This window comes from Cololabis saira, chromosome 15 (genome assembly GCF_033807715.1).
Source record: "Cololabis saira isolate AMF1-May2022 chromosome 15, fColSai1.1, whole genome shotgun sequence".
Classification (NCBI taxonomy): Eukaryota; Metazoa; Chordata; class Actinopteri; order Beloniformes; family Belonidae; genus Cololabis; species Cololabis saira.
Genome location: NC_084601.1, coordinates 37,732,964 through 37,746,048, shown reverse-complemented (window position 1 = coordinate 37,746,048; position 13,085 = coordinate 37,732,964). Strand labels below are relative to the sequence as shown.

The following is a 13,085-nucleotide window of genomic DNA, read 5'->3' as shown; positions in this document are numbered from 1 at the left end:
GTAAGATTTGGATTTTTGCAGTGTATGTGGTGAAATGTGTTTATTGTCCTTTAAAAACACAGAATAAGTCAGAGGTAACGGATGCTGTTTCAGATCTACAGATCCACTAACATTTTTCTTGAGACTTCTGCAACCCAGTGGTGTCTGGCAACAATTCAGTCACAACAAATGAATTCCACCTAAAGTGTGAAAATGTGCCACGGAGACTGAGGTTGAAGTGAGACAAGAAAAAACCTCTGGTAATTATGGTCCCCGTCTCTGGGGACACGAGGGCTGCTCTGATTCAGACGCACGTTTAACCTGAACGTGTTTTCTGCTGCTGGAACGGCTCAGCACTTACTGCGGTTGTCTTTCATCTGCAGGATGGGGGTGTAGAGGTTTTTGGGCGTGCGTCCGTCCGAGGCGGCGCTCAGCACCGAGGCGTTCCTCTCCCCCGGCTGCACGGGGCTGGACTGGTGACGCAGGATGTCCACCAGAGATCTGACACACGGACAGACGAGAGTTTAGTTTAGTTTATTGGTCCTTTCAATTCCCAGTACAGGTGTAATTCGTTGGTGTTATACAAAAAAATATATATAATTTTTGGTATATATATACAATTGTTACACAATTTTAGCTAATAACCAAGGACCAAAAGGTTTAGACCAGCGGTCGGCAACCCAAAATGTTGAAAGAGCCATATTGGACCAAAAACACAAAAAACAAATATGTGTGGAGCTGCAAAAAATGAAAAGTCTTGTATAAGAAACCCATGCTGCTGAGGAAGATTTTTTTTTTTCATTATGCAGTTTGAAAAAAAAAGTCGAAATGTCGAGAAAAAGGCGAAATGTCAAGATTAATGTTGAAGGACAATCTTGAGAGAAAAGTCGAAATGTCGAGAAAAAAATCCAAATGTTGAGAAAAAATTCGAAATGTTGAGAAAAAAGTCAAAATGTCGAGAAAAAAGTTGAAATGTTGAGAAAAAATTTGAAATGTTGAGAAAAAAGTCAAAATGTCGAGAAAAAAGTTGAAATGTTGAGAAAAAAGTCAAAATTTCGAGAAAAAAGTCGAAATTTCGAGATTATTCCACAGAAAAAAAGGAAAAAAAAAGAAGAAAAAAGAAGAAAAAAAGAGAAAAAAAGAGAAAAAAAGAACAAAAAAAATAAAAAAGAAGAATAAAAGGAAAAACAAGGTCAAACATTTTTGAAAAAGCTCCAGGAGCCACCAGGGCGGCGCTAAAGTTTAAGATTAAGATTCCCAGAATATTCTAATTTTTTGAGATAGGATATTTGAGTTTTCTTAAGCTGTAAGCCATGATCAGCAATATTAAAATAATAAAAGGCTTGCAATATTTCAGTTGATTTGTAATGAATCCAGAATGTATGACATTTTTAATTGCATTACAGAAAATAAAGAACTTTATCACAATATTCAAATTTTCTGAGAAAGTCCTGTACAGTGTGTATATGCAAATATCTTAAATGTAAATGACCAAAACAAAATAAACTACTACCACTACAACAAATCATCTCATGGACTCCAAACCGACGGGGTTCGTTGTCAGAGAGCAGAGAAACAGCAGAGCTGGAAGTCTGAAGTCATTCAGGTACAAGTTGATTTCTTTTGTCCTTCCTGCGTTTGTTACAGTGAACTGGTTTCCTGCCTGTGAGGCGTTCAAGGACCAGAGGAAAAGCTGATGAGCTGTATAATAAAGCTCTAGGCTGCTGGTCTCACCGGGGCATGTTGATCTCCCTGTTGCGAGGTCGACGTGCCACCTTGCTGAAGGCGATCCTGACCCCGACGGCCACCACCAGCGTGAAGGAGATCACCCCTCCGATCACGTACGCCGTGCTGTTTCAGACAGATACGTTAGAGCAAGTGCAGGAACACAGGAAACACATTTAACAATAGCCCTGTTATCAGCGCTGGCTGGGGGGAATGCAGATTGGATTTCTTGCCAGAACCACCAGAACCACTGAGTTTATCTTAGCGTCACCAGGGGTGAAAGTAGATTTAGTAGAAGTTCCTGCTGGTACTACTATAGTAGGGCTGGGCGATATATCGAGATTTTAATATATATCGATATATTTTCAAACGCGATATGGTACGAGACAATATCGTTTATATCGATTATTTAAAAAAAAAAAAAAAAAAAAAAAATGTTTTACGATTTTGATATAGCGTGAAAAATTGACTTGAATGTTTTATTTGAGATTTTCACAAATGTTTTGTCATTTGCACAACTGTCACCCTCAGTGGAAAAGTCTGCCTGTTACTGTCTACATTGTATTAATTGCACAGTGTATTTTAATTTAATTGTTATGCAGGAAAGGGATATTTGTTTTATTTTATTCAAGAAGCATTTTTATTCTATATATGCAGGCAGTTTATTTTTATTTCATTTGTTTTATACATCTTGATATTGTGCAGACCTCTGTTAATAAAGGAACCTGTGTGACATTTGGCACGAGGCTTTGTATTAAAACTGACTGTTTTTTTAAGGGTTTCCCTCAGAAAAAAATGAAGCTAACAGAGATGCTATAATGCTTTGGGGGAAACCCCAATTATGGCACAGAAAAAATATCGATATATATATCGAGTATCGCCATTTAGCTAGAAAATATGGAGATATGACTTTTGGTCCATATCCCCCAGCCCTATACTATAGTAGTATTTACCCCAACCTTCATCGCTTGTTCTCCTCTCATCCCCAGATTCTTGCATCCCTGAACACGCATTCAAATTTTTAACGCCTGTATGGTGTAGAAATTAGAAACACTTGACACTGTGTAGGCCTATAGCAAATTATTTATTTAAATGGTGTAAATAAAGGCCAGTCCAGACCAAGGATTGTCACAGAATAATTTGTAAATGTTGACAAAACTTTCAAAATCATAACAATTTGTTTTGGTTCAAATTAGAATAAATTTACAGTTAAATTCATCAGCAGCTAAACAATGTAATAACTTATTACATTATTGGGAACTTGACAAATAATGTAATATGTTCATTTTCAGTCCATAGTTCTACATTTTGTGTTTTAAGTATCTAAGAATGTTATATACACTGGATTTGAAACACCAGAATGACTATTGGGTTAAATTGCAGACTTTGAGTACCATGTAATAAATTCCCAATAACGTAATAAGGTATTACATTATTGGTAAAAATGTTATTACAATATCCGTTAGGATATTTTATTACATTGTTGGGGAAGTTACTACATTATTGGGTTTTATTACATTTTCGATTGAGTTAAGTGCAAATTTTATTAGATTTTCAGGAAATTATTACTTTATAGGGTACTCCACTGCAAAAACTCAAAATCTTAACAAGAATATTTGTCTTATTTCTAGTTAAAATGTCTCATTTTTAGTCAAGAAAATCTCATTACACTTAAAACAAGACTCGTCACTGGAAAAAACAACAATTTTCACCTGTTTCAAGTAGATTTTCACTTAAAATAAGTAGAAAAATCTGCCAGTGGAACAAGATTTTTTTGCTTGTAATGAGAAGATAAATCTTGTCCCACTGGCAGATTTTTCTACTTATTTCAAGTGAAAATTTACTTGAAACAGGTGAAAATTGTCAAATAACAAGTTATTTTTCTGGTAATGACTCTTGTTTTAAGTGTAATGAGATTTTTTGACTAAAAATGAGACATTTCAACTAGAAATAAGACAGATATTCCTGGTAAGATTTTGGGTTTTTGCAGTGCAGTCACCAAAAAATATGGTCATGCACAAAAAATGTGTTTTATTTCTTCTCATATGTCCTCTGTAAGGAAAGACATGCGGATGTCAATCTAAAATATCATGTCTAAAGAAAATTATTTCCTAAGTTATAATTATCTACAAATAATAGGCATCGTCGTATAAATAGTATAAATAGTCTTTGATTTAGAAGTGGTGGTTGTACCATTAACAGGGTAAAGTGGGAGTACAGGGTACTGCACTGCAAAAACTCAAAATCTTAAGAATATTTGTCTCATTTTTAGTAAAAAAAAATCTCATTACACTTAAAAAAGACTCATCACTGGAAAAAACAAGAATTTTCACCTGTTTCAAGTAGATAGTAGAAATAAGACAGGTATTCCTGGTAAGATTTAGAGTTTTTGCAGTGTGAAACGCGGGCGGACCGACCTGCTGCTCTGCTGCTGCAGCGTCTCAAAGTCGGGGTCGGGCTTGTTGCCCGTGGGCACGGTGACGGGGTCCTGCGGCTCGGCCCACACGGGGGAGATGTAGTTGTTGCAGGCGTCCTGGTCCAGCCGGTTCCTCTGGTGGCCGCAGCAGAAGCGGTAGTGGCAGGTGCCGCAGCAGTAGATGTAACTGCCCTGGGAGCAGTTGAACGTGCTGTCAAAGTGGCCCATGACGTCGTAGTAACCCCTGCAGAACAAACACGGAATCAAGATTACTGACACTCCATGATTTAGTTAAGTTACAGACACTCACAATCATGTAACAGCTAAATGTAAAGCATTACCAGAACATTTACAATACATGTTTACTTTCAGTTCAAATAACGAAGATAGTCGAAGAAAATGTAATTTTAAACATCTATTTGCCCGAACAACTTTAAAGCAGATGAGTGTTTCTGTTGTAAAGAGAAAAAATAGCAATGTATGGATGAAATAGTTAAGATTTATAATATATGCGTATGGAGACAGGCAATCTATCTTTGATTCTTTTTGTTTTCCTTTCTTTGTGATATTAACTGAGTAATTGTAATTGTGCATCTGTTATTATTGTTCAATTTAGTTTTGAGGGAGGGGCAGGAATAATAAGATTTTCTTCTTCCTGCTCCTTTCTGGTTATGGAATATGCTTTAGTTGATGATTGTGTTGTTGTTATTTTACTTGTTTGTTTTTAGTTTTTTTCTGTTTGCATATTTCCATGATCGGAATAAATAAAATGAATGAATTTATTTGAATACGGAGTGGGGCTTTTAGCTCCAACTAGGGTTGACAACCGTCCCTTGAAAAACGGAATCGTCCCGTATTTGTAAACTAAAGTACGTGTCCCGTATTGAGCTGAAAAGGGACGCACTTTGTCCCGTATTACTGTGAGAGTCAGAAAATAGTCATAAAATGCCAATGGAAAATGGCATTGCAACTGCAAAAACTCAAAATTTTACCATGAATATTTGTCTTATTTGTAGTTAAAATGTCTCATTTTTAGTCAAAAAATCTCATTACCAGAAAAATAACTTGTTATTTGACAATTTTCACCAGTTTGAAGTAAATTTTCATTTGAAATAAGTAGAAAAATCTGCCAGTGGAACAAGATTTATCTTCTCATTACAAGCAAAAAAATCTTGTTCCACTGGCAGATTTTTCTACTTATTTTAAGTGAAAATCTACTTGAAACAGATGAAAATTGTTGTTTTTTTCAGTGATGAGTCTTGTTTTACGTGTAATGAGATTTCCTGACTAGAAATTAGACATTTTAACTAGAAATAAGACTAAATATTCTTGTTAAGATTTTGAGTTTTTGCAGTGTGAGCTGTTGAGTTCATAAGTTATATTTTCTGTTTTACTACAACTGTAGCTACAGTCATGGCCTTTGAGGCACAAATATGTTTACAAGTTTTCTACAGACTTTCTGTTTGCACTTTTGTTATTGCACTAAAAATGTGCACTAAATACAGAATGGATGTTCTGCTTTCTTTCTATTGTTTTATATTAATTTATACAATTTTAAGTTAAACAGGACAGGTTTCTGTTGAAGAAAGATACTTATTTTATTCAGTTCATTTTGTTATTTTGTATTAAAGGGAATTGCTGGATAATTTCTTTTCCATGTGTTCGTGGCATTCAAAAATATGCATCTAATTCAATTCAGGTTCGAGTCAAATAGTTAAAAAATAGTTTCACTCACATAAAAAGGGGCTAAAAAAATTCACCACGCCAGGAAGGGTGAAGGCCATGGATGAGGTGTCCCTTATTTATTTTTCAGGGAGTTGGCAACCCTAGCTCCAACTGTTAACCCTCACACCGGAGCGGAGGGCGACGTATTCATGACAAACAGAAATGATGATCGTCCCGGTGAAAGTTTGAATGAATAACAGAGGTTTGGAGGTTCGAGCAGGTTTTGGATTTAATGTCTTCTGTAATCACACCGTTAGTGCCGTTTCCACCTCCCTGAACGTAACTGCTGTTCACAGTTGCCGTGTGTGGCTTTCCAACAGACAACTGATTTGGAGCTGATTATGCGTTTCTTAGCAACAACAAGACGCCTCTCAGAGCAAAATATAACCCTCGGTGAGATCGAGAAGAGGGCTGCAGCACAATCATGATGCATCCGTGAAATATACATATATACAGCATAAAAGAGCGGCGTCTATTCAGCCGCACGCCTAATAGTATAGGAAATATGCTACGAGGAAAACATCCAGCATCTCCATGTCTCCTCAGATCTCACATATTTACATTTTTATCAAGATTAAACCTCCCTACATGATGATTTCACATCAATCAAACGATGAGAAAATATGTTTCTCTATTTTTCTTATTTTTGTGAGGGGGGATATATATTGTTTTTCGGCACTACCTTGTTCTCTATAGCTGATATAACATGAATTACTCCTATGTGGGATCAATAAAGTTCTTATTTTTGTGATCTGAGAAAATTAAATATATTATATTTGGTGCCTAACTGTTTCCCAAGTATATTAGTGCGTGTGTGAATGAATAAATGAGACGTAAAACGTACATTTCTTTGTAGAAAGGCGCTTTATGAAAATAAGTCTATTTACTTGTATTAGTTTACAGCGCAGTCTTTCCACATCCAATATGGCGGCGACGTTGACGTATCGCAGCAGCAGCAAGAACACTCGATGTGGTGTCTACGTATATACGTCTATGATTAAAACTTCAAAAGTTTGAGAGCATTTTAGCCTCGATACGGCGAGTAAAAAGATAACTTGCAAGGTTTGCAAACCCGACGTTGCTTTTAACGGGAGCACATGTGTAATGCATTTGAAGAGAAAGCACGTCGGAGTGTTGAACGAAACGGACGCCTTGGTAAGATATTAAGCCTATTTTTATTTCTTAAATTAATTCGTTTCATTCGTTAACTTTGTTTATTCCATGTTATTTATTAGTATTATTTGAGCCACTCACCACTACTCTCGTTGCTTTAACCTCAATCACATAATTGATGCGGCGTGAAGGGCGAAAAAGCTTGTGCGATGACAATGATGGATTTGCATCTAACGTTCAGTCAGGTGCCTATGAACTGTCAATTATCCATCAAGCTCACAATTATCATGTTAACATTAAATCAGATAGATTTGTCCTGACATTTCTCTTGCGGGACGAGAGAAGACACTAAATCAATGCGGATGCGGGAGCAGGATGTAGAAAACAGTCCCGCTATATCAGGGCTCTAGTGCCATCTTTCTTGTGTTTATTATCATTTGCCACATAATTAAAGCAACCTCATACTAATTCTTTTTTTAATTACCGTATTTTCCGCACTATAAGGCGCACCAATTTTTTCAAAAGCTGACCATGCGCCTTATAATCCGGTGCGCCTTATATGTGGATAAATATTGAGCCGCAACTTCACCCACTTCTTGAAGGGATTTTTCGTCAGATCAGTGTTTCCGCATCACTTCCGAAACAGCTTTTTTTCTCTTCTCCCTCTGGATATTTTTCAGCAAAGGCTCTGTGTGTATTGTTGAAATGTCTTGCGACATTTGACCGTTTATTGTTAGACAGTTTTTCTCCACAAATCAGGCCTACTGGTAGGCCACTCTCATCAGAGGTAAATGCAAATGAATCTGCCCAGGAATCATTGAATGTTCCATTTTCTTCAGATATTTTTCTTTTCTTACATTTCTCCATACTTGGCCTTGCTGGGGTTGAAAGTCGCGATGAATGGATGGCGTTTTGGCGGGTATACCGACTTTCACGAGTATGACGTTTATTTAAAGCGACGAAAAACAATAAAATATATTTATTCTAATATGTCAAGATCACAATAATCTTACAATTTAGAACTAAAATATTAAAGAACTAACACAAATAAAATACACTTCAATTAAATAATTCGTTTTTTATTTTTTTGTAATTTATTTTCCCAAGCCACTCGGAGCCGCAGTATAAGGATGAAAGAGCTGCGGGTTGGTCTAATGGATGATAACGTAACCCCACCCTCTACTGTAGCGCCTTATAATGCGGTGCGCCTTATATATGGAAAACGTTTTAAAATACGTCATTCATTGAAGGTTTTTTTTTTTAAACCAAGATTCAGGACAAAATGGATGGAACGTTGTGTTTCTGTGAAAGGAATCAGTTTATGGAACAATCTGAATAAAGAAAACAAAGAATCCAAATCAAACATTACATTCAAAAGAACAATTAAAGCCTGTATGTTAAGTAAATATAATGAAATATTTTAGTTAAGTTTGATTGACATACCCATAGACGGCAGTGATTTTATTTTGTTTTAGTTTTTTATTTACTTGGTAGTTGTTTTTTTTTTTTTTTTTTCTTAATTTGTGTTATTTGTGAATTTATTTTCTTGGAAAAAGGGGCAGATTAGATAAGATTTTTCTTCTTTCTGCTCCCTTTTCATTCACAATTTATGAACATTTGTATTTGTATTGAATTGTTTGTTTTATTTTTTGAATGAAATAAAGAATAAAATAAAATGAAATGAAAGGTGCGCCTTATAGTGCAGAAAATATGTACCGTATTTTCTGGACTATAAGCCGCACCTGCATACAAGCCGCACCCGCTCTATTTAAAAAAAAAAAGACATGCAAGCCGCAGATATTTATGTTGTTAGATTAGATATTTACTACATGTACAGAAGGATTTTGAACTGTAAATGATGTACATGTTTGTACCTAAATAGATCCTTTCCTAACAGTGTCTTTTAACACGGCAGCAACTTTGCTGATTAAAACTGGACAGAACCAAGAGAAAATAACCAGTATTTATTTATCTATTTATCTGTTTGAAATCTACTTCTACTTCTATCTGCTAAAGAAGAAGTAGCGTATTTTTCTTTGCATTTATTTTGTCTTAGTTTTGATTCTAATTCCGGTTAGAGCGCCCCGAGCGGTGGAAGAAAAATCCACAGAATAGCCGCACCTTTGTATAAGCTGCATGGTTCAAAACCTATGAAAAAAGTAGCGGCTTATAGTCCAGAAAATACGGTACTAATTATCCGATTAGTCGACTAATCATTTCAATAGTCGGTGACTAGTCGACTATTAAGATAGTCGTTAATTGCAGCCCTATTGATGGCATAAATGACTGCACTCGTCCCCGTCGTACCTGCAAACGTCCACGTCCACCAGCTGTTTGGGCGGCGGGGCCACGTTGGCGGCGCCGAGCGGCGGCTTCAGGGCGTCGGCCGTCACGTTCCTGGGCAGCATGGTCTGAGGAAGAGGCTTCGGGGGGAGCTCGGCCACGGCCGGACCGTCCTCCTCCACCTCGGCCGCTTTCGGGGCCGTTTTGGAGCCGCTGGGCAGCCGGGACTTGTAGCCGGTGAGGAGGAACAAGGTGGAGGACGGAGCGGCTGCAGCAGCAGAGTTGCTGCTGACGTCCTCGTCAGCGGCACGGGACGGCCCCGCGGCGTCCAGGACGGCGGGAAGAGCCAGGCAGCAGGAAAGGAAGAGGACGACGGATGCAGAAAACATCCCTTCTGGAAATGTAGGTTTCATTGTTCTGTGGCAAAGTACTTAAGAATCTTAGGAAGAAAAAAAAAACAAATATTCACAAATAGTTCCTTAGCAACTATCAGTCTCCTCCAAGATACTGTAGCAGGTTCTTTGAGTTAAAAAAAAAAGAATAAATCCTTTATGAAAAGTTGAATCTTCAGCGTGATGTTGACTGCACGGTTCAGGTGCGAAGGTTGTTCTCGGTGTTCAGCAGCTGTTTCATGAATGTGTTTGGCATTTACTTCTTTTATATGAATGTAAACATTTGTCGGTATGTGAATCCTTCCTGTAAGCAGCTCGTGTAAACATTGAGGTCGTTCAGATATCGTAGGCCTTATACAAACTTATACAAACCGCCTGCACAGAAATATAGTCTGTCTAAAATGAATATTCAGAACTACAAACACAGAATATTATGGGTTTGTTTTATGGCACTGGGTACTGAAGAATTAAATTTGGTCTTTCGATTGAAAAAGTGACATTTGTCCCTTTTCCAAAATTCAGAATCTTCAAAATTGGCAGTACTTTCTTTTTTTAATTTTATGTAAACAAAATGATTTGAAGAAAACTGTAAACTCTTAATATAAAAGCAAAAAGAGCGTCTTAAACTATCGTATTTCTAACTGAAAACTATTCTGACGGCTGTGTGCCGGGAAAGGAACCGTGGTCTGTAAACATTTAGCGCTATATGTAAACTTCACAGAGAACGCGGGTTTTTAACGGATGCTGGATGTCAACGTCCTACACTTTGGCACTTCTGTTGTCAAACGTGGAAAAAGTCAAATTAAAATGTCACGCCTGCCGTTCGTCTACGGCAGGCGCTGGCAGCTTTGTTCGGCGAAGTCCGTCCAAATTTGGCACACGCTTTTTACTCTTATTTCTTGCAATAAGAAATGTCTTGTATTTCTCACGTACGCCGCCACTAAAGAAAGATTTACTTGACCAACAACTTCTCTCCAACAGTGCGAGGAATGAACGATTGCTCGGTTCCACTGTCAAGCAGCTACTAGAAGACGAGTGTCTATAAAGCCGTTTCACGAGGGAGCGGCCGGTTAGGAAGTCCAGAAAAAAGATTCCGAGCTTTGGATCTATGTGCGCTCCTTGCGCGAGTGTCTTTGCTCTGAATTTAGTTTGGCCCAACAGAAGAGAACGAAGGAGGGCTTGGGCCCGGTTCTAGCAGGGCAGCGAGGTTCTGCCCACAGAACAGACATGAAAATGTCTGGATTCATCCGTCAAACACGGGGAAAAACACGGGACGGAGACGGGAACTCACAGTCACTGCCACGCTGTAACACCCAAGGCCGGGCGGTCGCTGATTCAACAGAGCGTGATCTAACAAGACGCACGTAGAAAAATAATACAATAAATCAGAATTTACAAAGCTGTTCTGTTGAAATGCATGAAATCTAGTGTTTTCTTTCACAGATTCCCTGAAAACGTAACATTATGAGGAGTTTCGTAAATGTAAAAGGTATCCGTATGGCTGGTGTTCAGTATGGCTTTAGATTTACAAACGTGGTCTCGTCTCACAAATAAAAATGTAAAAGATTTTGACTTGCATGTTTGTAATAGAGTAAAAGGAAAGGATGGAGGAGTAAGCGGGAGTAGATAAAGGAGCTTTCAGAGCCGTAGTGAGAGGCCCTTCCAGCAAAAGTGTCAACAGTGTTAACGCAGCGGCGACGGGGAGGACGACGGGGAGGACGACGGGGAGGACGGTGCACGTTTAAGCCTGCGAGGAAGAAGCAGCAGCAGCAGTCGGGCCTGGCGTTATCAGCTTAGACATGGCTTCTGCTGCGCGTCACTCAAACGCCGCCGCGTCGAACCGTTAATGCGTTCAGACGAAGTCGAGAGCACGACAGAAAGCTCTCGCTGCTTAGCACGCGCTTCCGCCGTCGCTCACGACTACGAGCAAACTACGAGCCGGAGGATTTATCTGTCGATAAAGCACTTTGAACCAGTAAAGCACTGGTCATGGTCTCAGCAGCAAACGCCGGACGGAGATTGCACGTATAAACTTTTAAGGTAGTCCAGATTTACAGATGATTTTAATGAGTGACGGTGGAATGTCTTTGTGTTCTGAAGGGATTCTGAGCTGAATGTTAGTTAATGAAATTAGGTCCTGAAAGACTGGTGATTATCTCTTCTCATTTTTTTTTTTGCTTTCTCTCTTGACACAGTCAGTTTAGCGTCTGGTTTTGGTCTCACTAGGGAAGATGGCAGATGGTGAGGGTAGAGGTCGGAAGTCTCAACAGTCAACACCCCCAAAAAAGGGACAAACGGACTGGGATTAGTCTGTGACGAGTCTTGGCTTTGAAAGAAAGAAAGGGAACGGATGGAAAATTCCCCTGGAATCCTCCACTTGGTTCAGAGACGGTCCTGGTTAGAGCCTTCACTCTCCCTCATCTGTTTCTTCATCTGTTTCCACACTGCAAGAGAAGAAGACAACATTAGCACATATATGCTAATGAGTATATATGCTAATGCTATATGCGAATAAGAACATTCGGTTAAGCTGCAGCTGCCAATGTTAAAGCACTTAAGTCTAAAAGTAATTTAGCTGCCTTTTTGGTAGAGATGCGCCAATAAGGATACACTGCAAAAACTCAAAATCTTAACAAGAATATTCGTCTTATTTCTAGTTAAAATGTCTCATTTTTAGTAAAAGAAAAAAAAAAATCTCATTACACTTAAAACAAGATTCATCACTGGAAAAAACAACATTTTTCACCTGTTTCAAGTAGATTTTCACTTGAAATAAGTAGAAAAATCTGCCAGTGAAACGAGATTTTTTTGCTTGTAATGAGAAGATAAATCTTGTTCCACTGGCAGATTTTTCTACTTATTTCAAGTGAAAATTTACTTGAAACAGGTGAAAGTTGTCAAATAAGTTATTTTTCTGGTAATGACTCTTGTTTTAAGTGTAATGAGATTTTTTGACTAAAAATGAGACATTTTAACTAGAAATAAGACAAATATTCCTGGTAGGATTTTGAGTTTTTGCAGTGTATTAATGTATGATATTGGCCGAGATATTTTATACTGTAAATAAAATATCTGGATTAGGTGTTGGTTAATGGGACAGACTCTGGCAGACTGAGGCTTATCTAATTAACAAATATGATCTTAATCTAAGTCACAATAAGAGACAAACATATGTTTGCCTCCATATTTCAACAATAAGTCAGTACAATCATATCCTTTCTAAAAGTCAACACATTTCTCGAATGAAAGTCAAACTGATATTTTAAAATGAAAGTCTTAACTTCGTGTGTCGTTTATATTCTCAGTTTTAATTCATCAGTCTTCAAATAGCAAATAAATATATAGCTTCAAATCATTTTCTTAATATGACGGTATCATTTTTTAATATAAAGAGCTTTTGGTGTCTGCACAAATAAAGAACATCCACTTTCCTTTAAAAATGCAGAAAAGCA

At 37.8% G+C, this 13,085-nt stretch overlaps 1 protein-coding gene across 2 annotated transcripts in view; it reads right to left on the bottom strand.

Moving 5' to 3' along the window:
* The window catches only part of shisa7b (shisa family member 7), a 47,543-nt gene extending 35,480 nt beyond the window's left edge, over window positions 1-12,063 (bottom strand). For both annotated transcript variants that reach the window (XM_061742184.1, XM_061742185.1), the window contains exons 1-4: window positions 9,266-12,063; window positions 4,122-4,364; window positions 1,714-1,830; window positions 341-480 (exon numbers count right to left, since the gene is read on the bottom strand). In XM_061742184.1, coding sequence (XP_061598168.1) covers window positions 341-480; window positions 1,714-1,830; window positions 4,122-4,364; window positions 9,266-9,654 — 889 coding nt within the window. In that variant the 5' untranslated portion in view covers window positions 9,655-12,063. The remainder of the gene's footprint in view (window positions 1-340; window positions 481-1,713; window positions 1,831-4,121; window positions 4,365-9,265) is intronic.
* Window positions 12,064-13,085: the final 1,022 nt, after the last annotated feature.